The sequence below is a fragment of the Montipora capricornis genome, chromosome 2, assembly GCF_036669925.1.
Source record: "Montipora capricornis isolate CH-2021 chromosome 2, ASM3666992v2, whole genome shotgun sequence".
Lineage (NCBI taxonomy): Eukaryota > Metazoa > Cnidaria > Anthozoa > Scleractinia > Acroporidae > Montipora > Montipora capricornis.
In genome coordinates, this window is record NC_090884.1 from 27,347,257 (window position 1) to 27,359,756 (window position 12,500).

The window sequence follows — 12,500 nt, forward strand, 5'->3', positions numbered from 1 at the left end:
ATTATGATATTGTTAAAAAAATTACAGAATGACATTGTATTTTTGTTATCTAAACAATAGTCAATATTCAACTGAATCCTATTAAGGGGGGTCAACCATAACTACAAAAGACAATGAATGCTACTAAGACTGTATTAAGTCAACAGCAATTTTGAGGTCATGCGAAATGCTTATAAGAAGGGATCTTTGAAGTAACGTTTTAAATCAAGACCAGACATCACTTCGAATGGAACATATTATCACTGTTTTTAATCTATAGCATAGGAATGTCATTTGCACAAAAAAGGACAATAATTACATGTATGTTTAAGAAAATTTATCAAAATGTGACTTTATGACATCATAACTTCACTAAATAATGAATTTTCATTCTACAGATTTCACATTAGTGCTTTTGCACTGTCTTTTGCCATAGTTTCAGAGTACAAAAGACTACATGTATTTTAAGGCTATTTCTGTTTTGGTCGCATGACTCAACAAAACTTAATATAGTTGTGATTCCAGCCAGAGTAGTACACACTTGGTCAAAAAGGACAATAATAATTTTTGTTGTGGAGTTAAAGGGATGTGAGAAATGACCATTTGAAGTCGCACATGGCAATGGTTTTGTAGTTCAGGATCTACCCCCTTAATGACAATGATTACAAATGCAAATACTGTCATCCTGGGAATACTTTTTGGTCTTCCAGAACACTGGACATTGAACGTTCCCCTCTCCCTCATAAAAAAAACAACAAAAACTTTGAGTATACTGCAGACTTAAGGCCACCTCATTTAAACATCATCGAAATACAATGGTCACAAAGGAGCAAGGATGGCACAGTCAGTTACTGCGTGGCCTTGGTGCAAGAGATCCTGAGTTCGATTACCGGATCTCACATCCTTGTTTCAACTTCTTTCCGTTCTGTGTAGCTTAAGTAGCTTAATAGATACCCATAAAACGGAGCACTGATGGAGAGGGGGGAGTAAAATGAGTGCACTGTCAACCTCAGGTTTGTCAGTTGAACTGTACTGTTATGAGTTATCGACGTTAAATATGGTTCTTTTACTTTTACTTTACTTTAATGGTGACTATTGTTATGGTGGAGCTCCAAGTGCACACCATTAGTAAGAAAATAATTACGGTAACCCATCTGTGTGAGAAAATTTTTTTGGTTTTAGTCACCATAGGACCATCCATCCCTCCATGAATGCCAATGTGACCAGCATCATGCAACCATATCACTGGCTCAAGTTTAGAGCTCATCGAGGTCAGTTGTTTTTTTTTTTAAAGTTGACTGCTGGCCAGGTACTGGGTTTTGATTGGATTGCAGGCTCAAGTTAGTGCAGGTTAACATAATTATTAAGCTTTGTTACGTGGGATGCCAAAGGCATACCATGTCTTAAAATCGGTCGACTTCCCTATTTTTTCCTTCATAGTCTGAAATTGCAATTAGCTTAGTGCTTGTGCTTCTCACTGAAGTTAAGCCCTTTCAGGCAGGGTTTTAAGTATCTGGATGGGAGACAGAGATGTACAGTGTACATTGTACAACACCGGATTGCCTTTCATCAACGCCATATGCATTGTAATTCCTTTTTTTCAATTGGAATACTCATATTTAACTGAATCTTGACCATTCATCGCTTTAGAAGACATAAATATAGGATTAATCATTGTTTATGAAAGAACTTTGGAGACTAGAATCACTAGACAAGCCAAGATGCCATGAGGACGATGCATTTATGTGAAGAACGTCTATCAAGATTATAAAGCATGTGGAATGTGGCTAAAATGGAAAGTTTGGAGTAAAGAGGTCTGTGACCTTGATATAGACCATTTCACTGTTTCTGATGCCATGTGGTTTGGGGGCCCTCACACGTACAGTGAATGTATGAGATTTTGGCCAAAACTCTGCGAAACTCTGTTACAAAGAAGCAGATTTCAAAAGTTTTAAGATATTTTTAGTCATTTTATTTATATCATTCACCCAAAGGAAAATTAGATCATTGTCCAAGACCCAACCTCTTAAAATTGGACACAGAGATGTCCTCATGTCCCTTCAAATAATTTCTTGGGAATTTGCATAATTTTGATTACAAGGGTTTATATGAAATGAAACAACTTTTTACGATCATTATAGCTCAATTCTGATCGTCATATTCACAAAAATAATCTGAATAGAAGTGCTTTTTGAGAGGTATTCTCGCTATCCACAATTAGTATATACTAAAACAGTGGATAGCGTTGAACTCGTGCGTTGACTCCTGATATTCTTTGCTATTCACCTCTGAGCAATTCGCGCAGAATTTTCACAGACAAATGTTGTAATATTTGCAGGAATAAATGAGTTAAAATCCTCTTTTTGTGCTATATTATCTCACTGTTTTAGTATATACTAAAGCAACTATTCACCTCAGTGTCGGTGGCTAGTGGTGGGTATTTAAAAATCCACCACTGGCCACCTCCACTTCGGTGAATAGTTGCTAACTGTCAGACTATAAAGTAGGCAAATTTTCCATACATTCACTGTGTTCCCACACACCTGCTGTGCTGTTCCCACCCAGCTTACCACATTTGTTGTGTTAAGCTGCCACTTAAAGTAGTGCCTAAAAAAGTTGGCGTGCAATGATCATGAGGCTTAACAAGGCCAAACAACTGCCCGTGGATGCCAATGAACCAGCTGAAATGGTTGTGCACATGCATGACATAATGGTCACACCCAGTTTGGTGTTATGATGTCTTTACCTTACTTTTGTACGAGGACAATTCCAAAAAGCAGCTAATGCCACTGATCCTACTTACTCCATCTTCCTAGAATAATCTTTAACCATAAAGAGCCAAGGCCCCACACAGTCACAAATAGTGCTGTTAATGGACTGACTTTGCCTCTTTTGGCTCGTCACATAAAAAGATTGCGTGAATGGCCAAAAAAAAGGTCTCCTTAGAAGGCATGAACTGAGTCAACATTAAATTTGTTATTTTTCACGTATAACCAGAGTGACGACCAACACATTCCATGTTAACGCCTCCAGGCGTCTTGTTCTTCAAAGATTCCAACTAATTTTCACGTGGTAACCCTGTGCAGCCCGGAATTTTGTAGTTGTACTGAAGCTTTTGATTGCCTGACCATCACCGTGGGAAGTCAAAATAATATGATAAACAGCTACGATACAACAACGAATTGAATGACATGACAAATTGAATTTATTTTTTTTCCTTCAATTATACGCTCCTGACGTTGTTTATATCAACCCGAGAGTGCCAATGAAAATTGGACCCGTTGGTCTTGGTGAATAAACTACTCGCATGATTACATATAATAGCATAATTTTAGTTTATCCCAGACTCTGAATGCATCGAAAATCGTATTTACCTTTCTTGGCGGCTTGAACTTCTCTCCAATTTTAACTTCTACACCTTGCAGCGACTGAAATTCAGCATGATCTAAAATATTAAGAAGATAGAAAACGGAGGCCTTGCATACGGAAAATCAGCAAGGCTTTGTCCTAGAAGCAATTGAGATTAGGAGAATTACCCTCCTGTTCCTTAGGCCTGTCCACAACTAACTGAACTATTTTCAATGGGGAATTATGAATGACAAATTGCAAAAGTACGGGATTGATCATGATGATGTAAGATCTTTTCCTTCGATATCAAGAAAAGAACGGGAATCTGTTCATCACAACAAATAAAGGGGGAAAAATGAAAAACAAGGATTGCACTTACGACTTCCACTTTTTCTAAATGTCTTTTGAAACGAAGCCATGACGAAGTAATTTCAAGCTAAACAACAGAAAGGATCGTGCAATTTGTTCGCCATCTTGAACATTTCGGAAAGTGATGTCATTCCACCAGAACGAGCCTGCGTTGTTTTTGCTCGAATTATTTCAAAGGGACGAAACAGCTATTTTAGCCATTGAACAACAGCAACGATGATATCGCGAGTTCAGCAAATTTTCAGTACAAAGAAAAGTCTGAAGTCAGAACAGCTGAAAGGCAGCCGACAATAAAGGGGAAGAGTCTCATATTTTCCACTCCTCCCCACTTAGTGTCGATGTCGTGCCCTATTTACTCTGTCCCCAGTAATGTCCCCAGTGGCATTAATCTCTTTTGCTTCTTGTTGCCATAGTGAGTATGGCGCGCCATCTTGGTAAAGTCACGATGATTTTAAAACCGTCATAAACAGCATTGAAATGGCAAAAACAGAAAGGCTGTATCAGCTTGAAAGACCGCCGTTTTCTTCCGTGAGTTGAAAATTCATATTCCTAATTATGCTGTCCATTTTTATCACCTACGCGCTTGTTTTATGGAGCAAAGTAACCGGAAGTACACCTCACCTAAACCGCCATTTCTTTTCCTGAACAGAGAGAATTTCATACCAAGTTTACAAAACTTGTGGGCCCTTTAAGTCTCTTTGAATCGGAGGATGATGCTGGTAGGTGATAAACGAGCGAGGCACGTGTTCTAGTGTACAGTCTACAGTTTTAAAGGATGTTGATATTATTTTGTTATTCAGTAAGTACGTGTAGCAAGGTTGGTACATTTTGCTGACCCCAGTCCATGGACTACCTATTGATAGACTACCCTAAAAATACTATTTCTAATGAGTACTGTTGATCTATGTGTAAGCAGCATCTCAAATAGTGCTTACTTAAGCCTCAACACCCATTTTAAACAGCATTGTTCAACAGTATTTAAGTTTAAGCACCCATTTTAAAAAGGTTAGCAAAGTAATCGGCCATCACAACAATAATCGAAAGCTAACCTTTTTAAAATGGGTGCTTTAATCCGAAATTGGGGACGAGCTTGGGCTTGTTCCTGGTTAATTTATTTGTATCCTATGGAGTTTGCCTTGCCTAATAATAGTTGGCTTATCTTTGCAACTGAATGAAGGGGTAGTTTCTAAAGAAACTGTGGTGCTGCGTCGGTGGGGAAGTAGTATACAAAAATTTGGTTTATCAACGGAGTTGATAATGTAAATTGACCACCGTACAGAGATTCTAAAAGCTGACGTTTCGAGCGTTAGCCCTTCGTCAGAGCGAATCCAATTCGCTCTGACGATTCGCTCTGACGAAGGGCTAACGCTCGAAACGTCAGCTTTTAGAATCTCTGTACGGTGGTCAATTTACATTATCAACTCCGTTGATAAACCAAATTTTTGTATATTATCTTTGCAACTGGCTGCTAAGAAGAAGCCTAGGTTGGCTGCAGGGACGTTTTGGGGCAATCTGCTGGGGGCAGGCCATAATTAATTATGGCTAATTAGTCTGTCAGATGAAGTATATTAATTAAAGAAGAACTTTGATGGAGACTCCCCATGCGAAGTAGCCAGGCACTGTCATGCTGACAAGCAACTGAAATCAAGGGAGGAAGGGTCAGGAAGTAAGCCTGTGTGAAGGACAAACGTGTGGCATGAAGTGGCTTGTGAGGATTCTACACGTAAATGTTTGCTGCCATGCGACTGAAAGATCCATATGAGCATGCTTGTTGAGCATGCACAGGAGGTTACAACCACCATTTCTTACGACACACCCTAGCTTACCAACATTTTTGTGGCACCTTTTAATTAGCATGTACTCCCTTAAATTCAAATTTCAATTAAACATTTCATTTCTCATTGAGGTCAATCACTGGAATAGGTGTGAATCCCATCTTGGACTGTAACTGGCTGATTCAATCTATTTCAGTCAGCTAGTGCAAGTAATATGACTGTAAAAAGTGAAATGGATGGTTGAAAGGTTGAAAGTGAAACAATTGGACAAAGTTCACAATTTATATTAATTGAATATAATGGTAACTTTGCCCAGATGTTTCATAAATGTTTGATAAAAGGCACAGTAACATAGCTAAGTTACTTAATCAAATTATTTATATGTGCTAATAAAGTGTTAACTGCTAATAATTATGATAAAAAGTGATTATGTGCAAGTTGGATCTTTTTACTCTGATAATTAAGTTCTTGAAAAACCAAACCTACCAGGATAAGTTGTTGTATGGGGAGTTTGAACTGCATGTGACCTGACCGCATCAGTTTTTAGGGACTTTGGAACCGGGAGTTATGCAATTTGAGGCTACCTGGAACCTGAGGCATATGTTTTTCAAAAAAGAAAAAATATGTCAAAGTAATCATGTGATACAATAGTAATATTTAATAATAATTATTTGCTGAAAGCGAGTTGAACATCAATGATTAGTATGATTACAGTGACTATTGAAAATTCTCTTCGCTAATTGGTGGCAATTGAGGTGATTATCATTACGCAAAATTATCAATCACCTATATAGTAAGCTGTTTTGTGGAGGTGACACTAAGAAATAAATTGTTTTAAATAAAATGCATGTTTTTCAAATAATCACCTATGTAATTATACTGAAACAATTATTATTTGCCTCAGACTGGGAGAATGTCATGATAAAAACTTTGACACTCACCAATATTCACCTCGCCTTCAGCACATACATGTAATTGCTAAATATCAGTAAATAAAAGATACTCACCGAGCCTGAGGTGAATTATTGTTTTAGTGTTACAATAATTACATGTACACCAATAATTACGTAAAATTAATTTCTTTGTCTGCACCTTGGCAAAATATCAGGCTTGCAGCCATTTTTAAAAAACCTTTTCGCCAATAATCACCCCAGTGCAACCAGTCAGCGCAGAGAATTTTCAATAACCACCTATGTAATTATAATAATTTGTATTGATGGTATATTACAGTGGAATCCCACCTATTGAAACCTCCCAGGCAATGTAACTTGGTTTAAAGAAATACTGGGATTAGAAAAATCAGAATTATAAAATTAATACAATGTAGCCAGGGAAAACAACCTTTGGTTTGAAGTATCAGGAGGTTTGAGCATTAATCCGGGGTTTGAAAAATTAGGAATTCACAGTATTTACCTTATGTTAACTTTTCTTTTGAAGATGTTGGAAATGAAAACCCTGACATTGAAAGACCTTTAACTCCAATCGAGGTACTGTAGATTCACAATGATATGGATCCGAAATAAAATTGTTGTTTAGCTTGCATACAATGTGCTCTTGAATATTAGCAAAGCCTCATCTTATCCCTAAAGGTCGTATTATGTTCCCCCTCTCCTCAAAAACCAACATTTGATTTGATATGTGTTGATTGTTGATTTTAGTTTACAGTTTCCCGAATTAGTGCTCCAGATCTTAAGAAGACTAGACACTTAAATAAAATTCCTTTCCAAATAATCAGATTTGTGCTACCCTCCATGAAATTCTTAGGTTCAAGGGGATGTCATCTGATATCTTTACAAAATTCCACTGGTTATAGCTGTCACTAAAATGCCAACGAGCCAGGCTTGCGTGACCTGGCGCCTGGCAGCTGCAAACATCATGCTGTGTACTCGTGCGGCACTCTCATTGGCTATCACTATGGTCAACATGTCATTGCTTTGGTCTACATTACAGCTTTTGGTCTACATTACACACAAATTTGAAGCGCTTCTGAGATTTTGTCCGCCTTAAAATCTTCTCGCGGCTCTATAATAAGGCCTGACTCATTGGCAATAAATGTCCTTAATATGTAGAGCTGTATTAATAATTGGACTTGTAATTATTTTGTTTATTGAATTTTTGTGATCATATTTATTACACATATTTATATTATTAAAAAATGAAATGAATTCAATTAACGGCCTCCGGTTTTTGTTTTCATTTACTATAGGATACACTTGTTGAAGGAAAACAATTCAATTCAGTTTTATTTCATTTTTTTTGTCAATTAGACTTTCAATAAATTTATACAACCCAAATAATAAGTTATTTACACTTTAAAGTACTGGTAAATTGAAATTGCAGTTTCAAAGAAAAAGGGATATCCCACAATAAATAAAATGGTATAGATATATGTTATTTTGCAGAACACTGAAAGTCAAGTGTTTTAAAATCAATGTTTGAACCTTAACTGATAAATACTGTACAGTAGTACATGTTTGCTTCAATAACTGGAAGCTAACCTTTGTAAAAATCAATGTGTAGATGTATTGCAGATTTGCTCCACAAGAACTAAAATTCTGCAAAATTTCTCTAGGACATCACATTCAACAATTAAGGGGACCTGTGTACCTACTTTAGCTCACAGAAACCATTCTTAAGTGTTTTTGATTACGATTGGCCAAGATTCAAATGAATGCCAACTTGAAAATGTCGGCCTGACGTCACTGTTCAAGTTCTCCCCTTGCATCTTAGATAACTTTAGTGTTGCTCATTTTTCATTTAAAATTTAAAAATGAAAAAGTTGCTGAAAATTGATTTAATAGTCAATTTATGGTCAAAATAAAAGTGATAATTCCCCTGATACTTCCTCTTTAATTAAGCAGTACCTCTGTCTTTGTGTTAAGTCAATTGATTTGCATTTGTATTTTTTCATTTTTTATTTGCTGCATTGGATTTTGTACATGTAGGATGCAGTGAAATGCCCCCCATCTTCATTCAATGCATTTGTTAAGCTTGTGCGTCCCAGACTGTCACCAAGAGAAGGGATAGCTGGTCTCTCTGTTGTTGACCAGGAGCAACTGGTGAGTACAACAAATTCCCATGCCTATTAATAATATGTATCACCGTTTGAAACTATATTCTAAATTGTTTTTACTGAATTGTAAGGCAATTAACATTACAGGTCATATGTAGTCCCTCGTCTCTCTTAGTCTCCTTTGCAGCTGTTTTTGGGATGCCATGCAATGGTTCTTGGGGGGGCATTGCGTGACATCCCAAAAATGGCTGCAAAGGTGAGTAGGTCGTCTGCCTATTTTTTTATTTCTCGTTTACAGTTCTTCCTTCTATGAAAGTTCAATGTTGTTAGCGGCAACTTAAATTTAGCCTGCAAGCAAGCTCTCCAAAGAGAGGTGGTGGGTTGGAGAGCTCTCCTCTCCCCACCCTGGCTCTTCTCATTATTAACCCCCCCCCTTCATCTCTTCCTTGCAACTTTGTGATATCAAATTTGAGTACATTCACCTGGAGATTTTTATACATGTACCCTTGACTAGGACACCGGTTTTTCCCTTGGCTAATATAATGTACTACCCTATCACTGTTTCTGTTTGAGCAGAGGTCCCTTTATTAAATACAAGTCATGTCCAATACAAGTGCGTAATGAGATTCATGGCACTTTGCATACACATCACATGTCACAAGGTGTCTCCTTAAGTCTAAGAACTTCAAGAGTCACTTTTCTTAAGGTCATGCATACAGCTCTACAATTTGCAAAGTAATGAAATTAAACATCATTGAGTTTTCTAACTACTAACTTGTAAATAGCATCGACATAATGACAAATAAATACTACGTCTGTGTAAAAGCCACACCACTTCATTGTATTGCTTGTTTATCAAAAAGTAACACGATGTTGATGTGTAATTTATTCATTTTTCCTCCAGATTGGAGTTCTCATGAGTGAGCTGAACAATATCTGGAGAGGTGTTCGTAGTGGTCCACCAGATCCTTTCCTGGTAGGTGATTTACAGTGCTTGAAATATACGTACTATTACTTAAACTGTATGTCAAATTGCCTCAGTCTGGAGCCATTGAAACCTTCACTTGTAATTCAGATGTACATCTAGTTGGTTTTTTAATTAGCTTTGCCTGGCCAATTCTAAAATAATTACAAAAAGAATAATTATTCAATACTTAGAGAAAGAAATGAGCAAAAAGACAGAGTCAGGGAAACCGCAAAGTGTGAGACAATAATATTGCTGACTGGCTCATCCAGACTGGAATTCTCATGTGCAAACTAAATATCTGGAGAGATCTATGTTTGTAATCTTCCACCATTTTACTGAAATCTGTCAAACACTGACCAAACATCCAACCCAAATCCTTAACACTTTGTGGGGAATTGACAAAGGGGAAGTGCTCAGCACCCAATCCAGGGTGCTATCCCAGCCCTCCTCATTCTTGGACCTTTTAAGCCCTCGGGCCCTCATAGCCTAGTTATAAAATTTTACTGCATGTACAACAAGGTTGAGAACATTTCCATTACATCTGAATCTGGATCCTTCATTGGTGTTAGATCAGTGTTTTATTGCTTATGAATGCTGAAAATGAAGTCATCACAAGTTTCATGTTTCGTTAATTCATGTGGAAAAAACTTTAAAGGCACATCCTTAAAATACATGAGGCATTTTTCAAGTCAGTTCTAGTACATCTGTAAATATGTGTAACCTTCAACCAAATAATAGTACATACATAATAATAAGTCCATACGAAGAAAAAGGTGTGAAATTTTGGAAGTGTTTGAGCTTTTTTAATGAAATCCGAACAGTGATAATGAATGGGACACTAACTTTGAATTAGCTATGTTTCGTTTCTTTGATTTATAAGAGCACGCATCAAACAGATAGAAGCTGCTTTACAGCTTGAAGGTGATATTCAGCTTACAGATGCAATGCTCAATTATCAGACAAACCCTGGGTTAAAATGTTATTAAGAAACTTCTAAGTACAGCTAATAATTGACTTGCTGTTTTTAACTTTCATGATTTGTACTGACACTGTAATTGTGTTTCAGTTTACGTTTTAAATATCAGTTGTTGGTCTTTCAGAGTTGATTTTAAAGTCTGGAGTAAACCATTTACTCTGTATTTGTTATTTCATTGTTGATTTTTAGACTAGTCAACAAAACAGAGAATTACAAAGGTACTGTATGTCTTTTTGCTGGTGTTAAGGTAAAATTTTAACGTAAGGAATTTCAGCATTGTCAGTTTGTCTATAGCATTATAAATGAAGTTAAATACCGGTATTTTTTTGCAGACGTTTAACAATTGAGATTGTGGTAATCACGCAAGGACTTTTCGCCAAGTACTTGAACAAAGCTAACAGTAAGTCCGTTGTTCATTTGTTACGTTGACGTGCCTTTCAACCAAGTTTTGTCAAGAGAACTCTTCAAGTTTTGTCAAGAGAAAAAGGAAGCACGAGTTTTTATAAAAATGAGAGAGTTGTGCAAATTACACTATTTTAAGTTTATTTTGTTTTCCAGTCTCATAAAATTTTATGGCCATTTTCGGCTCCTTAGACAATGTTAAGGGTACTCCATCATGGACCTTTTTTATTCAGAGTACATTTGCGTTATTCTTCCTTCACATATCGTACACTGGATCGAGTCTCAAAGCAGATTCGGCTTCGCTTACGGTACTGTGATGGTCTCCTTTAAAGGAAACCTCCACTAAAACAAGAATACAACTTCAAACTATTTAACATAATGTTTACAATCAAAATTGTTCAAACGTTTTCTAATGGGAGCGTTTGTATCCGAAATAAATGAATTTCAAAAACGCTTGTTTTGGTTTTGAAATTTAGTGGGCGCCGACATCTTGAATAATTGTGACGTGTTATGGTTGCTCTTTTGTATTTGCACAAAGAGCTTGTGTTTTAAAACAATAGGGCAACCATGACACGTCACAATTATTCAAGATGGCGGCGCCCGGGAAATTTGAAAACCAAAACAACCGTTTTTAACATTTATTTATTTCGGATACAAACGCTCCCATTGGAAAACTTTCGAACAATTTTGATTGTGAGCATTATGTTAACTATTTTAAAGAAATGCTTCTGTTTTAGTGGAGGTTCCCTTTAATGTTATTTCCTATCTGGCCCCCATATCCCCGAGTAATTGTTGAAAGAAACTATTTCTCTCCTGTTTCCATCTTCTCATCCACTCATCAAATTTACAAGTTGTTTAAAATGTTGGTAAAGGGAGATGTGTTTTACGATTCAATCATCTATGATTATTATTCATTTTTAAATTTAAAGAGCTGAACCGTAGAGGGGTGTTTAGTGGCCCAGCAAACCTAAGTCGTCTCAAGACACAGCTTGCTCTAGAAGCAAGTAAATGGTAAGCTCGTTTCAGATTTGTTTCGTTTGATAGTCTGAAATGCAAACTGATGCTGATTACCTGCCCAGATTGCTTAAGTATTTAAATGCCATTGCAACAGCCATTTTTATATTCAGCTCCCCCATTAAATATTATGAGAGGTTTAAAACATGTTACTTACTAATTTACTTACGGGTTTCATGTAGGATTCTAAACGCCTAGTTTCTCAGGATTTCCGTATGTCTCGATATGCAAATAAGGCATTATGCTCACGTTCGAATAGGCCAGTTTCATATTCTAACAGTTGGACTGGATCTAGCATGAAATGGAGGCTAATGCGGGCAAATTAATTGCATTTGAAAAGATTTGCCCGCATTAGCCTCCATTCCATGCTAGAGCCAGTCCAGCCGTGAGAATTCGAAAACGGTCTATTAGGGTGTTTACTAGGACGGAAACGTCCAGAACCCAAATTTTGTGCCCGGAACGCACCTTATAATTAATGGTTACTCATAGTCAACAGTAAATAACGCAACGCAATTCTCATTCCCGTTTATATCCTGTTGTCAACGTAATTCATTCCCTTTTATATCCTGCTCTCAATTACCTCGGTTAATTCACCTGAAAAGACTCACCGGCCAAGCCGCCATTGTACACAACACGAAAACAATGGAGGTGAATCGT

At 36.9% G+C, this 12,500-nt stretch overlaps 2 protein-coding genes across 2 annotated transcripts in view; one reads left to right on the top strand and one right to left on the bottom strand.

Moving 5' to 3' along the window:
- The window catches only part of LOC138039223 (ubiquitin-associated protein 1-like), a 17,934-nt gene extending 14,051 nt beyond the window's left edge, over positions 1 to 3,883 (bottom strand). The window contains exons 1-2 of the mRNA XM_068885429.1: positions 3,707 to 3,883; positions 3,354 to 3,424 (exon numbers count right to left, since the gene is read on the bottom strand). Of these exons, the coding sequence (XP_068741530.1) occupies positions 3,354 to 3,424; positions 3,707 to 3,746 (111 nt within the window). The 5' untranslated portion in view covers positions 3,747 to 3,883. The remainder of the gene's footprint in view (positions 1 to 3,353; positions 3,425 to 3,706) is intronic.
- Positions 3,884 to 4,075: 192 nt separating this feature from the next.
- The window catches only part of LOC138039220 (coiled-coil domain-containing protein 87-like), a 48,695-nt gene continuing 40,270 nt past the window's right edge, over positions 4,076 to 12,500 (top strand). Inside the window, exons 1-8 of the mRNA XM_068885425.1 lie at positions 4,076 to 4,224; positions 4,346 to 4,415; positions 6,909 to 6,958; positions 8,417 to 8,530; positions 9,389 to 9,460; positions 10,617 to 10,645; positions 10,760 to 10,827; positions 11,759 to 11,840. Of these exons, the coding sequence (XP_068741526.1) occupies positions 4,174 to 4,224; positions 4,346 to 4,415; positions 6,909 to 6,958; positions 8,417 to 8,530; positions 9,389 to 9,460; positions 10,617 to 10,645; positions 10,760 to 10,827; positions 11,759 to 11,840 (536 nt within the window). The 5' untranslated portion in view covers positions 4,076 to 4,173. The remainder of the gene's footprint in view (positions 4,225 to 4,345; positions 4,416 to 6,908; positions 6,959 to 8,416; positions 8,531 to 9,388; positions 9,461 to 10,616; positions 10,646 to 10,759; positions 10,828 to 11,758; positions 11,841 to 12,500) is intronic.